The 24,456-nt window shown below is 58.3% G+C and overlaps 1 protein-coding gene across 1 annotated transcript in view; it reads left to right on the forward strand.

Moving 5' to 3' along the window:
• The window catches only part of TNFRSF1B (tumor necrosis factor receptor superfamily, member 1B), a 49,200-nt gene that overhangs the window by 16,600 nt on the left and 8,144 nt on the right, over positions 1–24,456 (forward strand). The window contains exons 2-9 of the mRNA XM_005873485.2: positions 4,159–4,204; positions 19,174–19,273; positions 19,863–19,991; positions 20,448–20,597; positions 21,065–21,158; positions 21,569–21,807; positions 22,539–22,616; positions 23,189–23,220. Coding sequence (XP_005873547.1) covers positions 4,159–4,204; positions 19,174–19,273; positions 19,863–19,991; positions 20,448–20,597; positions 21,065–21,158; positions 21,569–21,807; positions 22,539–22,616; positions 23,189–23,220 — 868 coding nt within the window. The remainder of the gene's footprint in view (positions 1–4,158; positions 4,205–19,173; positions 19,274–19,862; positions 19,992–20,447; positions 20,598–21,064; positions 21,159–21,568; positions 21,808–22,538; positions 22,617–23,188; positions 23,221–24,456) is intronic.

A 24,456-nucleotide genomic window follows, 5' to 3' on the forward strand; every position in this document is an offset into this window, starting at 1 on the left:
CTGCGCCGCTGGAGACCCGCTGGGGACCTCGGTTTGGCACCGAGGAGGGGCTGTGTGGGGCACCGAACTCTGGCCCCTGGGGTCGGGGGCGCAGTCAGGTCCCTCCGCCAGTCCCGGCCAGGGCGTTTGGAGATCCCCCCTTCGTTACCCCTGTGACTGCCGAGACCAAGCTTTCCTTCCCGTGGGGAGGAGGTGGCCTGCCCTGGGGTGCTGCTCCTACTGCGGATGCCGGGCACCCTTTTCAGCTGCCAGGCACCCTCTTCAGATGACTTCCTCCTCCTCTGGGTTATGGTTTTCCTCTTTCTTAGAAATACAAGGGCTGCATTTCTGAAAGGATAGGGCCAGGTGTACAGTAGGCGCCTAATAAGGGCACAGTCGGACCGTGGGCTGATTTCCATGCCCAGCCCCCTCCCCCAGGAGCCATCTGGTGTGTCCAGCGGCCACTTGAGAGTCTCTTCTCTGGCGGCTGCTGGGTAACGAGGAGGAGAGACGTGTCCTCAGTTTCCCCTGGGCCCACCTCCCCGGGACCTGTCCTGTGCTTGAGCTCTGGGGACCAAGGAGGTGAGGGAGGACTTGTGGGTGGTCTCTAGGGGCTCCAGGAAAATGGAGAGAGCAGAAAGCCCAGAGCTGTTATTCTAACTGCACCCACCAGCCAGCAAGGCAGTGGAATGGCTTGTCCTCTGCTTTTGTGGCTGTCTCCATGCTCTCGTACAATGGAGGGACCCCATTTTACAGAGAAGGAAAACTGAGGCCCAGAGAGCTCCTTGTATTTCATGGAAGGGCATGGGAGGCAGTCTTCCTCCAAAGGGTCATCTCTTCCTTTCCCCCCATGGCTGGGGAGGGGGTGGGCCTTCCTCCCTCCTCATGGTCCTTCCCTGATGGACCTGTAGTTTGTACTGAGCCATCTTGGACATCTTGACCAGGAAGGAAAGTGGGGGAGGTGGCCTTGACTCATGTGGCCATGTGTGGTGACTCACCCACTAAGGCTGAAATTTCACAGTCCAGTTCTTGAAGGCAGAGGAGGGGCTGTCCGACCAGAATCCACTCTCACACAGTGGATTGTGGGGGACTGCCCCAGAGGTGGTCCTGGGTGGAGAGTCCCAGCTCTGAGAGCTGAGCGTGGGTGCTGACGGCTGTGGTCCTCAGCCTGACCGCAGTGGCTCGAGCGGCGTCACCCTGCTCCGGCGGCACGTGAGCCCCTGGGGTGGAGGCACAGGTCTCTGTGGCCTACGGGACACCAGGCCCGAGTCCTGGAGTTGAGGGGTTTCCCTTGCATCTCTCACCTCCCTCCTCTCTTGACCGGCTCCGGGGTCATCTCAGGTTCCCTCCTCCTGGTACTATCTCCACAGCCTCCGAGCTGATCTCTTGGCCCTGCGCCCCCTCCCATGGACCCTCTGTGGTGGCATCGCGGGGAGCCCCTCCTCAGGTTGGAGCATTTCTCTCCCTGCCTGAGAAGCCTCTGTGGCCCCCGTTGCCGAGGCAGAACCCCCCCTCCCCCGCCACCTACCCCTGTGTCCCAGGGCAGAGGTATCCAGGTTCTTGCTGCCCCCTCTCTGCATCTGTACTTCACACCCTGTGAAACACGTGTACCCCGTGCTGTTCATGGTGCACCCCTTGCCCTGTCCTTCAGGGCCTTTGCAAACGCCACCCCCTGAATTCTTCATTCTTCCAACTGGATCTGATCCTTTTCCCTTTTACTCTCAGAGCCCTTGTCCCTCTCGAGGATAGGGTTTAAAAAAATAATAATTTTTTTTATTGATTTCAGAAAGGAAGAGAGAAGGAGACAGGTTACATTCTGCTTAAAAAAAAAAAATAATTTTTTTATTTTATTGATTTCAGAAAGGAAGAGAAAGGGGGAGAGAGAGAAACATCAATGATGAGAGAGAATCATTGATCGGCTGCCTCCTGCAGGCCCCACACTGGGGATCAAGCCCGAAACCCAGGAATATGGCCTGGCCGGGAATTGAACCGTGACCTCCTGGTTCATAGGTGATCCCTCAACCACTGAACCACGTTTTTAATTGAGTTTTTATCCACCTCAATAGATAGAAAGTTCCTTGAGGGCGAGGACTGAGGGGCCCTCCTCCTTCTCATTGTCACCAGCACAATCGCTCCAGTTTTTGGAACATCTCCAGAGAGCCTGGTACTGTGCTAGGAATTTACCACAGGATCCCCCTGGAATTTTCCTTACAGCAACTCCTAAAAGGTGGATGGTGCTGTTGCCATTTAGAGGTGTAGAAACCGGCCCGAGAGGTTACGGCATTTCCCAGGATTGCAGAGCTGGGGTGAGGGGGATGGCAGGGATATGAATGCAGGTCTGCCTCATTCCAGAGCTCTTTGCACGATAGCCTCCCCATGCCTGTATCCCTGTTCCTGCCCTCAGCCGGGTCCCTTGCACACAGTGGATCCTGTGTAACGTTGGCTGTAACTAGACTGAGTTACAGAAAGAGCCCAAGGCGACCTGAGCTGGCTGCAGGGACAGCAGACTCACTGTGTAATCAGGGCGTTTGCCTCCAAGCTGTATTTGTTGGCTGGGATGGAATGGATTGGACATTCCTTCATTCATTGGACAAATAATTGCCAGTAAAGTTGGCAGGATTGGGGAGTGCCTGGTGCCCTGTAATGGGGGTGGGCAGGGCCCCAGCAGTCTGGCTTTTTGTTGTTGTTGGGGAGGGACTGAGGGGATCCCTACCTGCTGGGTCTGACCTACGTACCCTTGAATGTCTTGGGGTGGAGGGGCTGCTGTTTGCCTCCTCAATACCCAGCTCAGGTGACGGAAGAGGTTGGGGCTTCCAGGCTGGCCTGGGATGTTGGCCATTGGAGTGGCGATGGGTGATCCAGCTGTGTGCTGTCCCTTTGCCCCCTCCCTGACAGCCTCGAAGGGAACCTGCGTGCTGAGTGAGGATGTGGCCCAGGCATCATTTCTTCAGAGGGCAGTGGCCAGGTGGCCTGGTACCTTGGTGCTGTGCTATTCACCCATTCATTCCCCCAACAGTCACAGGCACCTACTCCGAGCTCAGCCCCGTGCTGGGCTCTAGGGACCAAGATGACCACGACCCAGCTCCAGCCTTCCAGGAGCCACCCTGTCAGTGGTCACTGACCTAGGCTCTGCCCCTCGCTGCCCTTGGCACCCAGACCACGTTACTGAGCCTCTGCTTTCCCATGGGCGTGGGAAGTCCTGCCCACCTGTCTCCCTCTCAGGGCCAAGTGCGTACGGAAGGCCCTGGAGCAGATAAGGCTGAGAACCTGCCAGCGTTCTGGTGGCCCTCACTCATCCTGTCCCTCGCAGGGCCGGAGACATTTTATGGCCCTGACCATCCAATGCTTCGTGGGCGAGTAGCCGGGAAGGTTGTGGGGTGGGAGGGAGGGGAGGGGGAGTTTGATGCCAACTGTGCTGTGTGTGCGCGTGTGTTACGTTCAACTGAGCACATCAACTTAGTTCTCAGTTTTGTGCCTCGCTGGCCTTTTTCTGTTCCTCAAACATGCCCCACCCATGCCTGCCTCCGGGCCTTTGCACTTGCTGTCCCCTTCGCCCTGACTGTTCCTCCTGCTGATACCTCCTGGTGTCCTTCCCTCACTTCCTTCTGCTCAAATGAATGAGTCCTCAGAGAGGCCTTCTGCGACCATTCTGCCTATAAAAGCTCCCATCAGGTACTCTCACTCCCTGACCTGCTTTGTTTTCCTAAATAACACTCATGACCTCTTCTGTTTCTTCATTTCTATTTGGGTCTTCCAAGTAGAACGCATGCACGGTGAGGGCAGGGACGTGCCCACTGCTATAGAGTGTGGGGTTTCTCATCCCAGCACTCTGGACATTTGAGTGGTTGTCGCGTGGGCTGTCCTGCGCGTCAGAGGATATTCAGCAGCATTCCCGGCCTCTACCCACCAGGTGCCAGTAGCACTGCCCCTTCCACTTTGACCATTAGAAATGGCTCCAGATATTGTTAGATGTCCTCTGGGGAAGCCCTGGCCTAGAACAGAGCCTGGTGTGTAGTAGGTACGCAGAAAATGTGGAATAAATGCCCCCAAATGTTCACCTGACCTGTATAGTGACCCCGTTTTGCGGATGAGACAGAAGAGTTTGAAAAGCCAATGGTGACAGGACCGGCCTCCAGTCTGTCTCCCTCTCTCTGGACTGTTTTTCTGGGCTCGTCTCAGAGAGGCCTTCTGCGACCATCCTGCCTATAAAAGCTCCTCCCATCAGGTACTCTCACTCCCTGACCTGCTTTGTTTTCCTAAATAACACTCATGACCTCTTCTGTTTCTTCATTTCTATTTGGGTCTTCCAAGTAGAATGCACGCACGGTGAGGGCAGGGATGTGCCCACTGCTATAGAGCGTGGGGTTTCTCATCCCAGCACTTTGGACATTTGGGTGGTTGTCGCGTGGGCTGTCCTGCGCGTCAGAGGATATTCAGCAGCATTCCCGGCCTCTACCCACCAGGTGCCAGTAGCACTGCCCCTTCCGCTTTGACCATTAGAAATGGCTCCAGATATTGCTAGATGTCCTCTGGGGAAGCCCTGGCCTAGAACAGAGCCTGGTGTGTAGTAGGTACGCAGAAAATGTGGAATAAATGCCCCAAAATGTTCACCTGACCAGTATAGTGACCCCGTTTTGTGGATGAGACAGAGGAGTTTGAAAAGCCAATGGTGACAGGACTGGCTGCCGGTCTGTCTCCCTCTCTCTGGACTGTTTTTCTGGGCTCGTCTCTCTGCTCTATTGAGTCTGCAGAGGCTAGGAGTGCTCATTCCCGCCCTGGCTCACAATGGGGCCACTCCCGTGGGGTCACTGGCTGTGACTCGGGGTCCTAGTAGACACGTGACCTGTCCAGAAGCTGGCAGGGAGGGAAGCTGGGGCTCGGGATAGGGAGAGGGGTGCTTAGGATAGGGTGATAGTGGAGCTGCTGTGGCTCCCGGTTCTGGCCACTGCCGGCCACGGGGAAGCAGTATTGATGACTCAGGGAAAGGGCCCGACCTCAGAATCAGACAGACCTCAGCACAAATCCTTACTTTGCTGTTTACAGACTGGGTGTCCTTGGCATGTCTGGGAGCCTCAGTGTTCCCATCAGTAAAATGGGAGTGATCCCCACCTCACTGGCTGGTTGTCAGGATTAAAAGTACTTTATGGGTGGCAAAGCCTGCGGGCAGCAGTTTGAGCATTGGTGGCTTTGCAGGTCTGACCTGCTCTGGTCCTGGGGCAGTGCCAGGCTGAGCGGGTCCACTGTGGAATCCGGTTCTCTCTCTGAGCCACAGAGCCATGAGGTGTGGGTGGCAGACCTCCAGTTGCCCAGAGCTCCTGCCCAACATCCCTGAGGTCAGTCTCCCTCCTGCCTGGCTGTGCTGCCTTCCCAGATGCCCCCTTGCTGGGCCTCTCACTCCCCCCGCCCAGCGGCCCGGCTGTAGGCCCCCCGGGGAATGTGGTAAAGGCTGTCCGGTCAGGAAATCACTATCCCGCCCTTCCCCACTCCTTTCAGTGAGTGACAGGTCCTGGGTGTGATTTGAGGAGGAGCAGGGTGACCTCTGTGTGAAGGGGCTGCAGGAGGCCTCTGCTTTCCCCCCTGCAGGATGGGCGTGGCTGACTCCGGGCTGCTGTCTCTAAATAGTCTCTTCCATCTCACCCTAGCCCAGGGGTGGGCAAACTTTTTGACTCGAGGGCCACAATGGGTTCTTACACTGGACCGGAGGGCTGGAACAAAAGCATGGATGGAGTGTTTGTGTGAACTAATATAAATTCAAAGACTCCGGGCTGCTGTCTCTAAATAGTCTTCTCTTCCATCTCACCCTAGCCGGTTTGGCCCAGTGGATAGAGCGTCGGCCTGCGGACTGAAGGGTCCTGGGTTCAATTCCAGTCAAGGGCATGTACCTCAGTTGCAGGCTCCTTTCCGGCCTGGGCCCTGGTTGGGGCTCATGCAGGAGGCAACGAATTGATGGGTTTATCTCCCATCGATGTTTCTCTCTGTTTTTCCCTCTCTCTTCCACTCTCTCTAAAAATCAATGGGAAAATGTCCCCGGGTGAGGATTTAAAAAACAAAACTCGTCTCTTCCATCTCTAACCTCTGAGAGCCTAAAGGTTCTGTTTATTTGTAACCCGGGGAGGCACTTGTGGGTCATACTGTCCACCCCGCAGCCTTCAAGTGACTTCCAAGATGGCAGGGCTCCATGGGAGGAGCAGGAGCATTGGCCTGGGTGGCAGGAGGCCAGAGTCCCCTCCGAGCGCGGTCACTGGCTTGCTGGGTGACCTTAAGCATCCCTATCCATAACACCCCACAGCACTGAGCCCAGCACGCTGGCTGCTGGAATGTTGGGGAACTGTCAGCTTCGCATGTGCTTGACAGGCCACAGACTGGGGGGTGGGGCTAAAGTTTTTCCGGGAAGGAGAGCCCCGCACGCCTCACGTTCATAGCGGTGCTTCCCCTCCGCTCGCTCTCCCCGCTGCCCTCAGCCCCACGGCTTGGGCTGGAATGAGTTCTGGGACTCAGGCCCTGCCCTGGGCAGAACAGGATCCTAGTTCCGCCTCCCTGCCGCTTAGAACCCAATTAGCACCTTTCATGGTTCAGCAGCCAGACCCTTTGGGGCTGAGATTGTGGGCAAGTTCATGCTGTGGGCACCCACTGCGGGGGCCTGCTGTGTGGAACCCACAGGTTCGAGGAAGCCTGGAGTAGTGGGGGGCCTGTTTCCTCAAAGAGGCGCTTTATCACTGGTGATGGGCACACAGCCCTCCCCCGCCTGGGTCCTGCAGGCCTCCCTCACCACCCGGGCTCTGGGCATTTGTCCCCTTGTGTCACGCTGTTGACTGCGGGCTGGGACTGCGCAGCTCAGGGCTCACCTCTCTGGGCCCGCAGTCACTTTCCATGAGGTGCGTGGTGAGGTCACAGGTGGTGGTGACGTCACTGTGGTTTGGGGGTGCGTGCCCAGGAGGAGGAAGTGTCTGTTTACTGACGGGTCTGGAAGACTAGCTTTCCCTCTGCCTTGAGGGTGAGCGATGCTGGGGAGGGAGGAGATGTCCAGAAGGAGGCAGCTATTCAGGAGGCCCCAACGTCCTTCTCCCGTCTCTTCTCTGCCCTGTTGCCTGTTGCCTGTGACCTACACGCTCTACCTCTCGGAGCCTCCGTGTGGGTTAGCAGAGGAGAAGGGGACGAGCTGGCTCCTTCTCACGTGTCACCTGTGAGGCTTGTGATCACTAGACTATTGATCCATTGCTAAAACAAGGAGGCCCGCTAGCAGCTCGTTCACACCAAGTGTCCAGGCCCCAGGCAGGCCAGCTGCCCAGACTCAGTGGGCACGCGTGGGGAGTTGCAATGTGGGCCCAGCACACTTCCGCTGCACCACTCTGCTCTCTGGGGAGTTGCAGTGTGAATCCCTCCCAGGAGCGCTGGGCCTCAGGAGGCCTGCCGACCCCTTGCTCTGTCCCTGTTTCGGAGCCGGGTCCTGGGCTGACCGGGCGGCTCCGACCAGGGTCAGCGCAGAAATCCCCAGGGGGTTTTGTTTGTTTGGCTTTGCCATCCAGACAGTGGCCCACCCGGCTGTTTCAGTCTGAGCCCGGCCTGCAGTGGGTATGGCAGATGTGGCCACGGGTTCTGGGAATTGAGTGGGCCTGAGGGTGAGCACGGGCGGAAAGGGTTTGGGGGCAGGCGGGCAGGGCGTCTTCCTGGTCATCGTGGGAGGCCTTCTCAAATGCCGGGCAGGGGAGATGCCTGAGGGCTGGGAATCTGGGGTCTGAGGCCCCATCCTGGCTCGGCCTCTGGCTCGGGGGGACTTGGCCACTTTCTTTATCTCTGAGCCTCAGCTGCCCCAGCTGGAAACGGACCAGCAAGGACCTCACTCTCCTCACTTTAGAGGCCTCTGGCTCCACATGTTACACCAGGGGAGGTGGTGAGGGGAGCTGGTGACTATGGGCAGGGGTGGTGTGTGGCTCTGGCCTCCACAAGACCCCGCCCAGAAGGCCAGGTCTGGACTTTACAGTGAGTCTCCAGGGAAGGGCTCCCAGCACTTGCCTTAGTTAGGGGGACCTCTGCCTGTCCTTCCTCCTGCTGGCCCACAGCCTGGCTTCCGTCTGCCACTCACAGAGGCTCCAGTTCAGCTTGTTCCTGGTGAGCCTGTCGCCTGCTGCTCCAGTCTCCTGGTCCTCTGGATCCGCAAGCCCCCGTTCCTGCTCCTTCCTGTCCTGTCCTCCCAGCAATATTGAGGCCCCCCCCACCTCATGGCATCATCCCCCCATGTCCTCTCACCCACCCCTCTCCATACCCCATGGCTTCACTCTTCCTGGCCTGGCCCCTTGGTCACTGCCATATATATAATTGATTTCAGAGAGGGAGCTCCACATGTTACACCAGGGGAGGTGGTGAGGGGAGCTGGTGACTATGGGCAGGGGTGGTGTGTGGCTCTGGCCTCCACAAGACCCCGCCCAGAAGGCCAGGTCTGGACTTTACAGTGAGTCTCCAGGGAAGGGCTCCCAGCACTTGCCTTAGTTAGGGGGACCTCTGCCTGTCCTTCCTCCTGCTGGCCCACAGCCTGGCTTCCGTCTGCCACTCACAGAGGCTCCAGTTCAGCTTGTTCCTGGTGAGCCTGTCGCCTGCTGCTCCAGTCTCCTGGTCCTCTGGATCCGCAAGCCCCCGTTCCTGCTCCTTCCTGTCCTGTCCTCCCAGCAATATTGAGGCCCCCCCCACCTCATGGCATCATCCCCCCATGTCCTCTCACCCACCCCTCTCCATACCCCATGGCTTCACTCTTCCTGGCCTGGCCCCTTGGTCACTGCCATATATATAATTGATTTCAGAGAGGGAGCGAGAGATAGAAACACCCATGATGAGAGAGGATCATTGATTGGCTGCCTCTTGCACACCCCCCTACTGGGGCATATGCCCTGACTGGGAATCAAACCGTGACCTCCTGGTTCATAGGTCGATGCTCAACCACTGAGCCACACCGGCCAGGCTCTTGTCTCCTTTTTGACTCTCCTCCCACAACCTGCCCCCCTTCAGGCCCTCTTCCCACAGTGACCACACAGGGGTCGTTCTAAAAGCTGAGCCCTGCGGATGGGCAGGGTTGGCTGAGTGGGTACCAGGAGGAAGACAGGCAGGAATAGCAGGGGACAAGAGCTAAACCGTCCTACTTGGAGCAAAAGGCTAGTTAGGGGCAGTGACGGCACAGGAGGCTATAGCTGCTCGGGCCAGTGTATGGAAGTAGTAATATCAATTATATTTAAAGAATTGTACCAACTATGACTTTTGGAGTGCTTAACTAAACACTGTACATGTGTTACCTCATTGATCCTCACTACAGCGAGGTGTGTACTGTTATCAGCTCCATTCAACAGATGAAAAGGTGGAGGTGTATTAACCTCTTTTATTTAAAAAAAACACAAACACAACTCCTCTGATGCTGCCCGCCAGGCCTGCCAGTAAGGAGGGGGGGGCGGGGGGGGGGCGTCTGGATGCGGAGTCAGACATTTTTACCCCAGAGTCCATGCTTTTGGCTACCACACGTCCTTTCAGGAGCTGAGGCAGCGGGGAGCCACCGATAGTTTTTGAGCAAGGGAGTTACCCAAACAGAGAATATATTACGAAGATTACTCTGTCCTCAGGGGCAAGGACAGGCTATTGCAATTATTTAGGCCAAAGCTCTGGACTGAGGGAGTAGCAGCAGAATAGGGAGGAAGGATGGAAGGCTTCATGGAGGAGGAGGCCTTTGGACTGGACCAAAGACCTAGGAGGGAGCAGAGGCACCCGGGAGGTAGAGGATGTGTCCCTCTCCACCCATCCTGCAACACGAGGCCCTTCCGGCCTCCGCCCTGCCTCAGCCCAGGCCAGACGCCCTGATTCTGACCAGTGTCAGCCTCCTGTGCTCCTGGAACTCCTGGGGCCAGCCCTAGGGGAGCCAGGCCTCGGTCACCTGGCCACTGCTGGCTGCGCATGACTGGGCAGGGCTAGCCTGCTCATCTTCGGAGTTAGCTGTGATTCCCCCCCAACCCTGCGCCCGGCAGAGGAGCGGGATCCGCAGGGATCTGTCTGACTGCCATCAAGCACCTGGTGACCTCTGGCGCCTGTCTGAGCTGAGCTTTGGGTTCCTTAATGGTAAAAGGGGGATAAAAGTGTCCCTCTGTCACGTCCACGGGGGCGGGGAGACGCTGGGAGAGTGCAGTGAACTGAGGGCTCGGACTGACATCAGGGGTGCTTTGTGGGTGCCAGGCAAGGGCCAGTGCACTGCATGCACCCAGTGCCTCCATCCTCACAGCCGCCTGGATGGGGTGGGAGGGACCATCACTGACCCCATTTTGGGGGAGAGGTAGCGAGGCCCAGAGGCCACCCAAGGCGGTCGGGCTCCAGAGCTCCGTTCTTAAACCACCACCCGGACGTAACGGTGGGTGGTTGGTCACCGTGGCCTCTGAAAGGTGCCACTCCGTCTCCCCCCACTGGGACACCTCCCCCCCTCTCTATAGCCCATTTCCTGCCCAGTTCTCATGTGAACCCAACTCATTCAGCTAAGGGAAATGAAAACTTCTATTCAACAATTCCACATCAGTAGGCACCTGCTATGGGCTGCGCCCTGGGCTGGGCGTAGTGATGAGTAATAAAAACCCTGTGAGCACCGATCACCTCGTTCTGCCGGCCAGCACCGTGCCGAGCGCTTTACATAAGTTGACTCAGTGAATCATAACAGCCCTCTGTGGTGGGCACTGTTTTTGTCCCCATTTTATAGATGGCAAAACTGAGGCTGGTGAATGACAGAACTGGGATTACAACCTGGGTGTCTGGCGTAGAGGTCACGCTAGCGCGTGCAGAGGGGGTTGTGGTCCCTGCCCTGCGGGGGAGACACAGGGAAATAAATAGTCAACCAAAAAGTGGTCTTGATGGTAGAGAGACACCCAGGCTGTCGCTGGAGCCCCGAGGAGGGACCTTGGAGCCCATCTTGGGGTTCAGAGAAGGTTTCCTTGAGATGATGGTGGAGAGGGCTTTTGAAAGAAGCTGAAGAGTTAGCCCTGCAAAGGGGGGAGCAGAGGGAGTACCTGCGTGGAGGAGAGTGAGGGAGCCAGCGCTGCTCTGGATGAGCGGCCATGGGAGATGCTGGGCGGGGCGTTCAGGACTGTGAGCTCGGCCTGAGGGCAGGGGGGCTGCTGGGAGTTTTTAATCAGGGCCGGACTTGGATGTAGGAAGGTGGCTTCGGGTCCATTGGGAAAGGCTGGGACCAAGAGTGAGGAAGTTGAGCCGGCGGGAGATGCCGAGGGAGGAGGGGGAAGCCATGGGAGACTGAGGAGGCGATATTGACAGGCCTGGGCCTGGGCGGCAAGGCGGGGGGGCGGGGGGGGGGGGGGATGGAAAGGGTTGCGGTGTTCTCTGCAACTAGACTGAGGGTTCCTTGGGGGCAGGCCCCACGCCCTGGAACCGGATACCAGCCCGGGCTTCCTGTCTGCCCCCAGCTCACTTCTGAAGGCACATCACAGGCGGCAGGGTGGCAGTGGGACGTGTCACCCCGAGCCACCCCCTGTGATGTGGTTGTCCTCGCTCTCCGTGACGGCAGATGAGCCTCCGTAGCCTGGCCCTGGCGTAGTCTCCGTGTCGGCCTGGCCCGATGTGGCTGCACTCACAGTCCACGGGGCTCCCGCAACCCCCCTAAGATGGAGGCCCAGTCGGCTCTGCTGCTTCTCGCCACACCCGGGGCCCCAGGGACCTGCCATGCAAAGGAAGTGGTTTCTGTATTGCTCGAAGACAGTTGCCACCTGTGTGGGGGGCCCTGGGGCGCTGGGCAGACACCTGTGCCCCTCCCACAGCTTCATGGTCTGCCTCTGGGCCCCTGGAGACTCTTTAGCCTGGGAGAGTGGAGGAACCCGCATGCACCCTGCTCACTGTGGGTTCCCGGAGGAGCCACTCCCCATCTCTGGGCCTTTGTCTGTAAAATTACCACGGAGAGTCCTAGCCGGTTTGGCCCAGTGGATAGAGCGTTGGCCTGTGGACCAAAGCATCCCAGGTGGCAGGCTCCTCCCTGACCTGGGCCCTGGTCAGGGCTCGTGCACGAGGCAGCCAATCCATGTGTTTCTCTCACATCGATGTTTCTCTCTGTCATTCCCTCTCCCTTCCACTCTCCCTAAAATTTAAATTGAAAAATATCCTCGGGTGAGGATTAACAGCAATAACAGAGGATCACAGAGAAAAAATTGTCTGAGGCAGGTGTAGCTGTGACTCGCTCCTGTTTGCTGCTTGCTGGCCGTGTGGCCTCTGACATGGTGTCGGTGTCGAATCTCTGGACCCGTCTCCACATCTCTAGAGTGGGGTACACTAAGCTCGTGGAGCTGGAGGAGGGGTAACGTAAGAGAATGCATGTGAGCGTGCCCAGCACCGTGCCTGCGCACAGTAGGTGCTTCTCCTGGGTCCGACCAGTCTCCATGAGTCTTTCCGGCTCTGTGAAAAGGCTAAACCTGAGAGACACGCTATTCCCAAAGCCCGGAGCTTCTCCCTGTGCCTCCTTCCTGCCTCATCCCGGTCCTCTCTTAGCTGGATCCCTGCCCGGGGAGCTCCAGGGAGACCCAGAGCGTGACCCCTTCCCAAGGCTGTCATCAACGGGGGGGCTCCAGACAATTAAAAAGCTGAAGACCCAATGGCAGGAAAAGCAGAGGGCCCCGTAGCTTGGTGCTTCTAGATGACACCGTCTTGGTGGCGGCCTCTTCTTCCTTCCCCAGGCCCGTCCTTGGTCTTCCTCTCTCTCTCTGTCTATTTATAAATAGGGGAAGGGACTGAGGGCCCCCACTGTGGGGTACACGCAGGGTCTTGGTCAGAGAGGAAGTCAGTGAGCTGGTGCAGGGTTGCCCAATTGCCCAGCGAGAGCTGATGCGGACGTTGGGGCCAGAGACCCGCGTGGCCGCCCGCTCTGCCCTCCCTGGCTAAGGGCCCTGGTGCAGGGTCCACCTTGAACTGTTCTCCTTCCCCAGCCCCAGCAGCTGGCCGTGGCTTCTGATCCTCTGGGGTGAGAGTGGGGAGAGTTCGGGAAGCGGGGGGAGCAGCGGGCAGGAAAAGTCTTGCCCGACTCACCAGGTAGGTCTTGTCTGGCTGTAGCTCTGCCTCTGGGGCTCACTCTTTCACGGACTCTCAGCGACATTACTGTCCCTTATCCTGGACACTGTGTCCTTTGGCCATTTAATGGACCCTAGCCACTCACCCAGATTCATTATTTTGGGGTCCCATTACTCTTCTAGGTGTTCCTCTTGATGAAGTCCCTTTGAGACAACCTGAGGCCAGTACCCTAGGAAACTCACATCTGGCCCGGGGGACTGTCCCCCTCCCTCTGCCCCAATAAGGCCCCCACCCCACTGTCACAGGGGCTGGCCTGTCATAGCCTCCTGACATCAGGCTTCTGCAGGACTGGCCTGGGGCCAGCCTGTGGTGAGCCCGTAACTCTAAGGGTCACAGGTTAACTTCTCTACACTTGTCCCTTCCTCTGCAAGGCTCCCCTGGGCCATGTAGCACCTCGCGAGAACTGAGAACTGTGCAGCTTGCCCGGGTCTTGTCCTCGCCTAGCCCTTCTCAGCTAACGCCAGGCAGAAGGAGCCCAGCTCTGATATTCCGTCTGACCCAGGGTACAGCTCAGGGCCTTTGCACACCCTCTGAGCTCCCCCGTGGATTCCCGAGAGTCTGGGAGAAGGTGATGGACCCCCTGCCTTTGCTCCTGCGACAACCCCAGGAGGAGGCAGGGCAGAGCGCCTGGCACCATTTCATGGGTGAACAGTGTTGAGGCTCAGGGAGCAAGTCACATCCCCACGGCCCCTGGGACCAGCACGTGTGCCAGATCCTCTGACCTCAGTCGAGTGCTGCTCCTGCGACGCCAGGTGTTTGTGTACCTGGGCGGGCAGCCTTCGCGGCTCTCTCCTCCCAGGCCACCTGCTCAGGGTGCCCGCGCCCTGGGAGAGGGGAGGAGGGGCAGAGGCTGGGGCATGGAAGCCGTACTCCACACCCACTCCACACCCACTCTCAGCCTGGCCTCAGCCCCAGCCCCCACCTCCTGCTCATTCAGTTTTTCCACCTCCTGTGGTGGGCCACCTCCCACCCAGCACGCCTGTGGTCTCGGGAGGGATTGAGCTTGTTGACACCCATCTTTAAGAAGCTGAAGCTGGAGAGGGCTTAGAGCACCAACCAGGCTCCTGCTGCCATTTTACAGACGAGAACACTGAGGCAGCTCGTGCCCACAGTAGAGGCGGTATCTGCGGAGGGGAGGGAGGGTCTTTGGGGGACACACAGGTGTGTCAGCTTGATGCTGGGGAAGAAATTAGGCCGGAGGTGAGGAGCCTCTTTGAGGCTCAGTTTTCTCATGTGACTTGGGAACAGTGGTCATACCCACGTCCCAGTGCTGGGATGGGGACTCAGAGAGACAGGGACGCACGTAAATGACGCTGCACGGTGCCTGCTGGGAGCCAGCTTCCAGGAGGAGGTGCTGCATGCTGCTGTGTTCGTCTCCCAGCGCCCTCGCCCTCGCCTGCTCCGGCCCCGCTGCCCTGGCTTCCCGGCTGCACCGAGCCCACCCGGCACCTTCTCCCTGTTGCTCCTGGCCCCACCTTGCTTTTCCTTTTTCCTGGGCTCCCACTGCCACCTCACATATTTCTACCGTGTGTGTCTCAGTCTCCCCACTAGAGCTCAGCTCCCCAGGGCAGGGACGTGGACGTGTTCGATGCTGTCTGCCCAGCACCTAGAATAACAGGTGCTCAGTACATATGAATGAATGAATGAATGAATGAATGTATGTTTCCGCCTTTGCCCCTGACTCTCTCCACTATTAAATGGGAAGACGCTGAAATGTCTTGAAGGCTCCTGAGCTGCTGCACCTCAATCCCACCCCCACTTCTGGGCCTCCACCCCCCTTGCTGGCTCCCGGGCATCTTTCTAGCACTTGGCACAGCTGTGGATCAGACTCCTACCTTTGCACCTGTGCCCCTGCTCCTGCTGCGGGGCTGCCAGCCGAGGATGGGCCCTCGCAGGAGCCCAGTGACTGGCAGTTCTGGGAAGAGCTGGGTCTTAGGTGCTGAGTGTCCCTGCCTGCTGGTTCTGTGGTTTCGGGGGGTCTCCTGGGAACCTAGGACAGAGCTGAGGTCAGAGGCTGTTGGCCTAAGACGGAGAGGAATTCCCTGCATTGGTGTGTGTGTGTGTGTGTGTGCGCGTGCGCGCCTGGGCGAGAGAGCATGTGTGTCCATGGGAGCCAGTCCCAGTGTCTGCTTGTCAGAGAAGTAGACGGCGGGGGCTGGTGGCATTGCAATGACTCAGGGATGAAGGCGGAGGGTGGATCCCAGAGCTGCCTCCTTCAGCTGTCCTGAGGAGGGGACCAAAGATTTCTCCAGTGGGAACAGAGCAAGAGTCACATCCCAGTCCCACCTCCCCCTCCTCCTCCCTGGATGAACTCAGACAAGTGATCTGGCCTCGGCCTCCCTGAGCTGTGAAGTCGGCACATGCCCAGCGACTTTAGGGGCGGAAGTGGGATTCTGTATAGCGCCTGCAACCTTACTAGGCACACTGGGAGGTGCTTAACAGATGGCCCATTGTTTTCCTCCCTCCCGGAAGGGCCACCACTCAGTGCAGGTGACTCCCGTCCTAGGAGGACAGAGGCCCATGTTAAAAAGGGGAAATGGGCCACAGACCCTGATGTGAGGCAGCTCTGAGGCCTTTCTTTGGTGGGTGAGGGGTGGGCCCTGACGGGCTCATGTGCACATCCTCCTCAGCCTCCACCAACCCTGGGATGGCCCCGAGCCTTGGGGAGACCAGGAGGTGGCTTTGCTTCTTTCTATCTCCATTTCCTCATCTGTGAAATGGGCACAATCAGACCTGTCTCACAAATTGGATGTTAGATGGTCCGTCCTTTCTTCCTTCCTATCCTCCTTTCATCTGTCACCCTTTCACCTATCATTCCCTGTCAACCAATCTATCTATGTATCTATCATCTATCTATCTTATCTATCTATCTATCTATCTATCTATCTATCTTTCTATCTATGTATCTATCATCTGTCTATCATCTATCTATCTATCTATCTATCTATCTATCTATCTATGTATTCTATCATCTTCATCTATCATCTATCTATCTATCATCTATCTATGTATCTATCATCTATCTATCTATCTATCTATCTATCTATCTACCTACCTACCTACCTACCTATCATCTATCTTCTCCAATCCGCCACCCCCACTGGGCACCCATTGCCCACCTGTTACATGGGTGGTTAACGCTCATCAGTGATTGCCAAGCTTCCTCCTGGGCCCTGTATTTTGAAAGCTTGCATCTGCTAAACATGCTGAGCGAATCAACTACTCTCCACTTAGTTCCTCATTTCAAAATGTCAGTCAGCACTCCCCTGTGGGTGGGTGGTGCCTGGCTCTGAGCCTCCCCAACACCAGCCAAAGAAACTGGAAGCTTCCATCGCCCCGCGTTTCCCAGAGGCTCTCGCCACGTTCCGGGGACCTCCAGGGACCCCCGCCCGTGTGGCCCCTGTGGTGACCTGGCTCCGAGGCTGTCGCCTCTGCTCTGGGGCCTGCAGTGCTGGGAGTGACCTTTTGTCCCTCTCGGCCAGGGGCTTTCTGTTCCTCATTGTTTAGCCATGACAGGGCTGTGGGTTGGTTTTTTTTTTTCTTTTTCTGTCCAAGAGGATAAACAGGCCTAGAAATTGCTCAAGAGAGGACCCACCCCCTTCACACAGAGCAGCGGGAGGAAGTGTGGGGAAGGGCAGTGAGAGCAAGATTCAGACAGGACTGGACCCTGAGGGGAGGCTGCTGGGCAGTGGCTAGAGGCCGTAGGGGTCCAGCCGCCTGCCTTTGCCCAGGAACCCTTGGCCTGTGGGTGGAGAGAGAGCCCAAACTTGACCAAGGCAGGCCCTTTCCCATCAGGCTCTCTGGGCCTGACAGGAAATCCTCCTCCAGCCGGGCAGCCCTCCCTGGGATGCATGCCGGGAGCCCCTTTGGTCCTGTGGTTCTCTGGCCCCACAGGAATGAGGGGCTCCCCTAGTTACTGCCTGGATGCTCGTGGGGATGCAGGGTCCATGAGATCCTTGGGCCACCCTGCCTGGCCCCTGCCCGCCTGGGGCATGCTCTGAGGGGCGGGCACAGCTGCTTCCCTGGGGGAAGCTCCGCACAGCAGCAGCCTGCAGGGAAGGCCATGTGGGGGGCCATGGGGGACAGTCAGGCCCTCCGCTTCAGTGCGAAGGGAGCTGCAGAGGTATGCTCTCTGGTTGCGGGGCTCCCCCGCCCCCCCATCTTTGATCATTGGGTCTCCTCCGTGTGCCCCTCCCCCAGGTCGTCTTCTGCCTCTGGGTGTCAGCTAACAGGTGTGTTGGGCAGAAGAGCATCAGAATCACCTGGGAGGTTTTCTTTTTCTTTTTTCACAGCTTCCTGGGCCCACCCTTGAGCCTCTTGTGCCCTGTTTGTTGGGTGGGAGTCGGCATGAGGCCAGGGGCTTGGGACGCTGGCAGTGAGCCCGCCCCAGCTGTGTGGAGCCTGATATGGGGCCTTGCTTTCCCCTCATTCAGGTGCCTGGCAGCCTGCCCCAGGCCCGGGCGGAGGGAAGGATTGGGATGGAGTGTGTGTGTGTGCATGCATGCGTGTGCATGTGTGTGCATGCGTGTGCAGCCATGGCATGGGAGCTTACAGCCCGGACGGGAATGGAAGTTATCTTTTAGACTCCGTGTTTAGACTCTCTCCCACCCTCACCAGAGCTGACTACCTGTGGTGAGGGCCTGGGCCTGGGCTGAGCGGGGGAAAGGACTTCAGCTGGCAGCGTGGTGGGTGCTCCCATGTTGGGGCTCCATGTCCTGGTGCAGGCTCAGATCCCTCTGGGAAATGACATTGGAGTGAAGCCTGCTGCTTGGATTAGTGAGCCCTGGGTGGTAGCAGCGTCACCCCCAGCCTGCAGCCTCAGAGGGCGTCCGTTTAGTGGGTACAGGCCTGTGTGCCAGGACCCTGAGGGAGGAAGGTCAGGACTCGGGGTGCTAGTGATTACTCAGGGTGGGGTGTGGGCAGGGAAGCCTTGAGGCAGAGGCTGCTGTCAGAAGGGACAGTGGGTTTTGTCAGGGGAAGCAAGAGGCTGTTCCAGGCGGAGGTGACAGCTCAGGCAGGAGCGCGGTGGGGGAGGAGCTGTAGATTGCGGGGCAGCTGGAAACCCCGGCCCCCGGGTGGGGGGTTGTCCAGGAGCCAGGATGGGTCTGGGACTGCCAGTTGGGCCGACCGAGCAGGGAAGGAGCTGGGTTTCCGTTCTCAATGCAGAGGCCAGCCGAGGGCTCAGCTGCAGCAGGGTGGGCGGGGAGCGGAGCGTGAACTCCACCACAGCAGCCGTCCACCTGGAGGCCGGGTCACTCTCAGGCAGCACCATGGCAGCTGGGGGGTGGGCGCTCTAGGGGGTCTGCCTAGAGCACCTGCAGCACGTAGACCCACCCCTGGCAACCTGTCAGCGCTCGGGAAATGGTAGCCATTGTTACTGTCACCCACAAATGCTCATCTGCTGAGCGCCAGCTCTGCCGGGGGCTGCATGCTGGCAGCTGAGGGTCCAGTCGGTGAGGCCATCACTCCTGCCCTGTGTATTGCAGACATGTGTGTGTGTGTGTGTGTGTGTGTGTGTGTGGTGTGTGTGCACACACGTGCACATGCACCCATGCAAAATGGGAGGAGAGGTAGGTACCCCATTTCAGCACAATGAGATGATTGTTTGGAGGGGCTGCATCCAGCGTTCAGAGAGAACCCAGAGGAGGAGGAACCTGAATCAGCCTGGGGGAGTCAGGGAGGGCTTCCCGGAGGAGGCAGTAGTTGGTTGGAAGGACAAAGGGGCGATTCCCAGGTGTGGGAAGGAGGGAGAGGGAGGCATCCTAGGCTGAGGGCCACATTGTGCTGAGCACTGTGGGTCTCCATGACTGAGGCCACTGCCTTTGGGGCACTGCCCTGTGTAGGGGTGGGGGCCAGCCTCACCCTCCGGCCAGCTGGCTCAGTGTCTCCACCTGCAGACATGGGTGTGCCACACTGAGGGGGGAAGAGGGGAGGTGAAAGGAGGCAGGGACTCTCCCTTCTACTTTCCCCTCGCCCCCCACCCAAAGGGAGAAGTCCTCAGGTCCTCCGTCCATCCATCGGTGAGCCCCAGAAGGGGCTTGTGGGACACAGGATGGGGATCTGGGTGTCGGGCGTGGCCAAGCTGATGGCTGTCCTTCTTCCCCCTTCCAGGCAGTGTTCACCCCCTACGCCCCGGAGGACGGAAGCTCGTGCCAGCGGAGAGAATACTATGACGAGAGGGCCCAGATGTGCTGCAGCATGTGTCCTCCTGGTGAGGGACCACCCGGAGCCCTGGCCCTCAGCCTGGCCCGGTTCCTGGGGGCTGGTGCCTGGGAGGGAGTGTGTGTGTGAGGGTGGAGCGGGCAGGGTCATAGCTCTCAATTCTTCCTGAACTCCTTCTAGTTCCGTGAATCAGCCTTATTGTCCCTCTTGCTTCTGGGGCCTTGCATATGCTGTTCCCTCTTCCCAACTCCTTTTCCCTGGAAACGCCCTACTTATCTGTTAGACCTCAGCTTAGATGGCCCCAGGTGGAGAATTTTAGGCAAATATAAAGAAGAAAGGGGCCGGCAAACCAGTTCTCACTAAAGTGTGACTGACTAATGGACAGGTGGTTTTGATGGTGGAATGCCAGGCATCTGGAAGGAGCAGAGGGGAGGATATTTTATGATCAGTGGGGGTTCAGAGATGGAGTGGCAGCTGGTACTTGCTGGATGTGAGATGAGTCGATGGAGGAGTTGGAACCCCATCAAAGAGCCTTCGCAGCTCCACTACAGATCGCTGGGGTTCTGGGGAACAGTGGATGAGCGCAGGGTCCGGGCAGCAGCCAACTCCCCTGAGACCACTGGCCCTGGCTTTCTCAGGCTACCACGTCCAGTCTTCCTGCACCAAGACCTCAGACACCGTGTGTGCCCCCTGCGAGGACAGCATGTACACCGAGCTCTGGAACTGGGTGCCCGAGTGCTTGAGCTGTAGCTCCCGCTGCAGCTCTGGTGAGTAGCCCCAGAGCGAGGGGTGGGCCCCAGCATCCTCCCCTGGGCACCTGGACTCCAGCCCCTTTGGCTGAAAGCTGATGTGGGTTACCCAAGACCTGCTGCTCCATACCCTGGGGCATGAGGTTGCGTGGACACAGTTCTTTACTATGTACCCAGAGCATGTTCATCCTGTCTTACTGAATCCCCTTCAGTGCCCCATGGGGCGGGCCGGCCAAGAGCCGCAGTGGGAGAACTGTGCCCGCTGTAGCGTTGAGGGAGTTGTGTCTTGCTCGTGCCGTGGAGCGGAAGGAGACTGCAGGCCATGGAACTCCGTGGGGAGGGGAGGGACCCATCGCCTGTTGGAGAGCAGAGCTGTCTGAGGGTGGTGGGCTGGCTGGGAGGGCAGAGTGGCATGGCTGTGAGCAGGGCCAGTGGAGGCAGGAATGACCCTGGTCCGCCCTCTCGCCCCTCCAGAACTGGTAGAAGCTCAAGCCTGCACCCGGGAGCAGAACCGTGTGTGCGCCTGCAGGCCCGGCTGGTACTGCGTGCTGAAGAGCCAGCACAGGTGCCAGGTGTGCGCACCGCTGCGCAAGTGCCCCCCTGGCTTCGGTGTGGTCGCACCAGGTACGGGGTCGGGCAGCTGGCCTTGGGGTCCCCCTTGGGTCTCTCCTTCACGGGCATCAGCTCCTCAGCTCAGCCTGGGAACATTGTCAGTGGTGGCCTGCTATTCAGTAGGTGCCTGATTAGGTACCTACTGTGTGCTAGGCCCTGGGGATCCAGAGACGGATCAGATTAATCCCTAAGCTGCTGGAAAATCAGGTGGTGCCCCAGGAAGGTGAACCCATGTGACCCCGGAGACCAGGAAGTCACCATAATTGGTTAAAGAACAAACTCCCTAGCTGTGTGTTTGTGGGCACGCATGTGCGTGCATGGTGTGTGTGTGTGTGTGTGTGTGTGTGTGTGTGTGTGTTCGGAGGTAGAGGTGCAGACAGTTCTACGGGTCCTCTGACTTCCCCTAGGGCTTCAGTGCCAAGGCCTCCCTGTCCCACGGAGCATCTGAGTTGGTGACAGGTCCCAATTTTTCCTTGAAGGAACCCCAACATCGAATGTGGTGTGTGCTGCCTGTGCCCCAGGGACCTTCTCAGACACGGCGTCATCCACAGACACTTGCAGGCCCCATCGGTTGTGAGTGGCTGAGCCCCTTGGTTCTGGGGGAGCAGGGAGGGGCTGCCCCGGGTGATGGAGGGTCTAGAACACACAGTGGTGGTGTCATGGTGCCTGAAACCCCCACTCGCGCCCTTGGGTTGCCGAGGCCTGTTCAGTGCCAGGACGGGTTCATCTAATGGTGGGCGGGTCCCAGGACAGCATGGCGAACAGTAGCCTTGCCCTGGAAGTCAAGACTGAGTGGGGAGCATGGGGACAAGGGGGCGGGTGAGGCGAGGAAGGGGTGGTCCTAAAAGATGGCAGGCACGTCCTCACTCCCTCATCCACGCTGCTGGGACCCTTGCCCTCTGAGCTGTCTCCTACAAGGGAGCCCAGCCACCCCGAGCCGTCCTGTCCTCTGCGGCCCCCTGACCAAGCGCCTCCTCTCCCAGCTGTGAGTCGACGGCCATCCCTGGCAATGCAAGCATGGACGCGGTCTGCACGCCTGTGCTCCCCTCCCTGCGTGTGACCACAAGCTTAGCCCTCAAGCCCCAGGCAGCGTCCACAAAATCCCAACCCATGGAGCCCACTCCAGGACCCAGTACAACTGCCAGCATGTCTGTCCTGCTCCCCGTGGTCCCAAGTGCCCCGGCCGAAGGGCTCAGCACCGGGAACATCTCTCTTCCAGTTGGTAAGTCACAAGAGGGCCCATTCATCCTTCCTCCCTCCTACCTCAGACTCACCGAGAGCCCGCTGTGGGCTGGATGCGCACCGTCCCGGGAGGCAGGTGGCAGTGAGACTCGTCTCCTCCCAGGACCTGGTCCTGTCACTGAGAGACCCCGAGTCGAGAGAGGCGGGCTTAGCTTTTTTTAAAATTTTAAATAATACATATTTTTATTGATTTCAGAGAAGAAGGGAGAGGGAGAGAGAGAAACATCAATGATGAGAGAGAATCATGATTGGCTGCCTCCTGCACGCCCTCCACTGGGGATCGAGCCCGCAACCCAGGCATATGCCCTCCCCGGGAATTGAACTATGACCTCCTGGTTCATAGGTCGATGCTCAATCACTGAGCCACGCTGGCCAGGCTGGGCTCAGCTTTTATCTCATTGTGTCCTGGTTGTTGGTTCTGATGAACCGTCAGGCTGTGAAGATAGTGGGCTGAGCCATGTCATTTCATGGGCTGTCCATCTGGGGTAGGGACGACACCAGGCTGGAACGGTCAAGCTGGTGGCCCTCGAGCTTGTCTGGCACACAGTTTTTGGTTTGTTCGCGTTGTAATTGAATGCCGGACCTCTGGCCTGGGCTTGCCCCTCACCTGGGACAGCCCCAGCCATCTTTGGTCACCGACGGACCTGCCAGGCCCCTGGTAGAAGTCGGTGTGCTTTCTGCAGCTGGTTTGAGCTCCTCCTTTCCTTCCAGGACTCATTGTGGGTGTGACAGCCTTGGGACTGCTAATGATAGGGCTGCTGAACTGTGTCATCCTGGCCCAGAAGAAAAGTAAGATTCCGTTCCTTTTCCCTGGATCCATTTGTTCAGGAAGCTGGGTGCCTACTGTGAGTCAGGGCCTGGGCATAGCCCGAGGGCTCAGACAGAGCTGGGTACCGTAGACTCTGTAGGAGCTTAGAGCCTGGGAGAGGGCACTTCTGCTAACTTAGCTACTGAAAGGCAAGGCTCCATGAGGGCGTCCCAGGGGGAGGAGTCCAGGATTCTTGTGGGGCATTCTGGGGGGAGTCAGGCCTCGGGGGCAGGTGGGGTTTGAGCTGGGTAAGATTTTAATGGGGGGCTGTGTGCAGGAAGGGAAGGGCGTGCTCAGCAGAGGACAGGCGTGAGCCAAGGTGCGGAGTTTGGGGGGAAAGCAGTTGGGGGGATAGAAGGGAATGGAGTAGTGCAGAGCCAGCTGGAGGGCTGGGGGTGGGGCCTTTGTGTGCCTTGTCTGGTAAATAATTATTTCCCCCTCGGCTGAGTCTACTCCCACCGGTTCTGCTTGGGCCCCACGCTGCCCTCCTAGTTAGAACAGCCGTGGCCCGAGGAAGACACTGTCCCTGACTTGTCCCCTCTCCCCTTTGCAGAGAAACCCTTCTGCCTGCCTGGAGACGCCAAGGTGAGTGCCCCTCCCCTGCTCTCCTTCCCGGTGGGGGAGGCGCTCCCACAGGAAGCAGGGGTTCTGTAGGTGGGTCTGTCCAGGGCCAGCTGGTGTGCAGAGCCCTGGGAGGTGGAGGAAAGGCCAGCCAGGGCTGATCAAGGAGACCGAGTGTGAGATGCCACGGCAAGGAGCAGGGGTAGTGGTGTCCGTGGCAAGCATGTGGTCATGAACCTGTGGTGTGACCTTGGGCAGCCGGGAAATGGCTTGTGGCTCCGTTTCCTCACCATTAAATGGGGACAGTGATGCTCAGGGGCTGTACCATCCACTCAGCTGGCAACGATTCTCAGCATCTCTGTGGTGCTTACAAAGCACTTCCTCAAAGAGCAGTGGTTTTCAAACTGAGTGCCAAGGTACCCTGGTGTTCCATGGAGGGGCCTGGGGGTCATCTTTGGGATTGAGATGGTGGCTAGAGGGCTGGGCTCTGGGTCCCCCTTCTTCAACCAAAGCAGCTCACCTTAGATCTTTTTTATAAAGTAGGGTCTGTGACCAGTTCTCCATCAGGAGGGCATTTGGCCACAAGTAACCAAAAACATAAGGGTTACATGCCAAGAGGTTGAGGGGTCGATGGCTGCTGGAATAGTTCAACTGCATCCTTTGAGAGGCGGTAGGACCCCGGGCTCTGCCATCTTTAGTGTGTTGGCTTTTGTTCTGTTGCTTGTGGCTTCATGTCATGAGAGGGTGATCACCACTTCCTGTGACCTCAGGTTTGAGGTGGGCAGAAGAGGGGGTCATGGCCCGCCATGGTGCCTTTTATCAGGAAATCAGCGCTCTCCCAAAAGCCCTGGGTAGACGTCTCCTTTTGTCTCATTGGCCTGAATGGTGTCACGTGACCACCCCTAGCTGTAAAGGAGTTCGGGAAATGGGGCGCTTTGCTTTCCCAGCCTCGGTGGTGGAGGAAGACAAGGGAGAGGGCTTGGGAGTGGGTGTGGGGTGAGCCAGTGCACAGTGGCTGCTGCACTCCCGAATCTGGTAGGCAGGGCAGGGTTTATACCTGCTTCTACAGATGAGGAAAGAGCTCCCTCCAGGTCCCCCCGTCCTGCTGGGCAGGGTTCCTCAGCCTCGGTGCCATCACCCTGTCCTTGTGGGCTGTCCTGTGCTTTGCGGGCTGCTCAGCAATAGCACTGGCCTCTCCCCAGTGGATGGCAGCACCCCTGCCTCCAAGGATTGACAATCAAAGATGTCTCCAGACATCGC

This window comes from Myotis brandtii, unplaced genomic scaffold (genome assembly GCF_000412655.1).
Source record: "Myotis brandtii unplaced genomic scaffold, ASM41265v1 scaffold410, whole genome shotgun sequence".
NCBI lineage: Eukaryota > Metazoa > Chordata > Mammalia > Chiroptera > Vespertilionidae > Myotis > Myotis brandtii.